We start from the raw sequence: 1713 nt of genomic DNA, 5'->3' as shown, positions 1-1713 counted from the left end.
TTTTTTTTAATTTCATAAGAACTTCGTAGGTAACTTTAAATGTTCGAAGCTAAGGAGAAATTTAAATACTGATTAATTCTGAAATTAATATCTTCAATTTAAATCTCTAATTCTCAGGAAACATGAGATTGTTCCGAGCTCAGAGAAATTTCTACATTTCCGGCTTCGCTCTCTTCTTGAGCCTCGTGATCCGACGCCTCGTGATTTTGATATCCGCCCAAGCAACTTTGTTGGCCCAGAGCGAAGCTGCCATGAGACAAGCCCAGTCAGCAACTACCACGGCGAAAAGTCTCTTGTCTCAGAAAACAACTGGAGAAAGCGCCCAGAACGAATCCAACGAAGCTTACGACAAGGCCGTGTCCGAACTCAAGACTCAGATCAAAGAACTGCAATCAAAGAATATCGATCTCGAGAACGAGTTGACCAAGGAAAAGAAGGACAAAACCGCGATCAAATCCCAAGCCGACTCTCTCGCGAAAGAATACGACCGTCTGAACGAAGAGCACTCGAAAATGCTGCAATCAGGCGGCGACAAGAAGAGCGACTAAATCATTTTCGGCCCTCCCTTTTCCCTAATTCCACTAGTATTTTATTTTGCTTAATTATCAAACGGTTTTTATGGTTAATTTTGGTTATTCTTTGCTTTTAAGGCCTTTTGCATTGTATAGTTTTGTTTATACTTTTAGATTAATATTAATAATCGTCCCTATTTATATCGGTTGCGCGAGTATTGTATATAAATATTAATTCTCCATTACAATCTACAATACGTACTGCTAGAATATATCATATTTATCAAACATTTGCGAAATTAGCCGTATAATGTCGATTTTGTACCTCTTAATTAAGAAAATAATCTTTTAGTCCGTAGAACCGTGAATTCTGTTTTATAAGTCGATTCTTCGGCATTTAAAGGTCACCTGCATTCTAATTGAATAGTGGTCACGTCTGCAAATCGAAACAGAAATAGTCTCACCGAAATTTCTATCTTAAAATAGAATATAGCCGCAAGAACTTGGTGTTGTCTAGAAAGTTGCGAGCAATGGGGAATTAATTGTAAAATTTAGAAATGTTTAAAGTTAACATTTAAGCTCGAATTTAAGAAGCTTTAGTCCTAAAATCGGAAAGAAAGTAAATGACCTTTTAAACTTAAATCAGACCACGGAGAAAGGTTTTGTGATTAATAACTACGACCTACTTTTTTTTTATCGCACAAATGCGAGATATTGGGCATTTAACACTCTTGGAGATTAGCGTTAACATGAAAAATATTTTATTCACTTGAAAGTGAGGAAATATGTTAATCAAATTATATGGGTTTGTTTTAGATATTTATGACTATTTAAGACATCGCATTTAAATCAGAGTCTGGTCTAAGCATTGTGCCTCTTAAAGAAAAATCTAAAAAAAATCTTCAAAAATATTTATCTGATTGTAAAGTGAATTCTTTTGCTATTTAGGAATGTAAAAGTATTTTTATAAATCAGAAATTATCCGGGAAAAAGGCAGCTTTGCAATCAAACGTTAGGTTTTTATTCGATTTTTTTACACATCGTGTTAAACGCAAAATTTGAACAAAACATTGTGGGAAAGACATAAAAGCTGAGAAAAGTGTGTGTCTACTATAAGAAAATTGAAAACATTTTCGTCTCCTGTAAGCTAATTATGTACGCATTCAATTTGAAATATACTTGATGAAACGATCAATAACAA

General features: G+C 34.3%; 1 protein-coding gene across 3 annotated transcripts in view; it reads left to right on the top strand.

Moving 5' to 3' along the window:
* LOC117181540 (B-cell receptor-associated protein 31) overlaps positions 1 to 1713 on the top strand; it is a 10253-nt gene extending 8540 nt beyond the window's left edge. For all 3 annotated transcript variants that reach the window (XM_033374335.1, XM_033374337.1, XM_033374336.1), the window contains exon 3: positions 118 to 1713. In XM_033374335.1, coding sequence (XP_033230226.1) covers positions 118 to 548 — 431 coding nt within the window. In that variant the 3' untranslated portion in view covers positions 549 to 1713. The remainder of the gene's footprint in view (positions 1 to 117) is intronic.

This window comes from Belonocnema kinseyi, chromosome 10 (assembly GCF_010883055.1).
Source record: "Belonocnema kinseyi isolate 2016_QV_RU_SX_M_011 chromosome 10, B_treatae_v1, whole genome shotgun sequence".
Classification (NCBI taxonomy): Eukaryota; Metazoa; Arthropoda; class Insecta; order Hymenoptera; family Cynipidae; genus Belonocnema; species Belonocnema kinseyi.
This window is presented reverse-complemented; position numbering and strand designations above follow the sequence as displayed.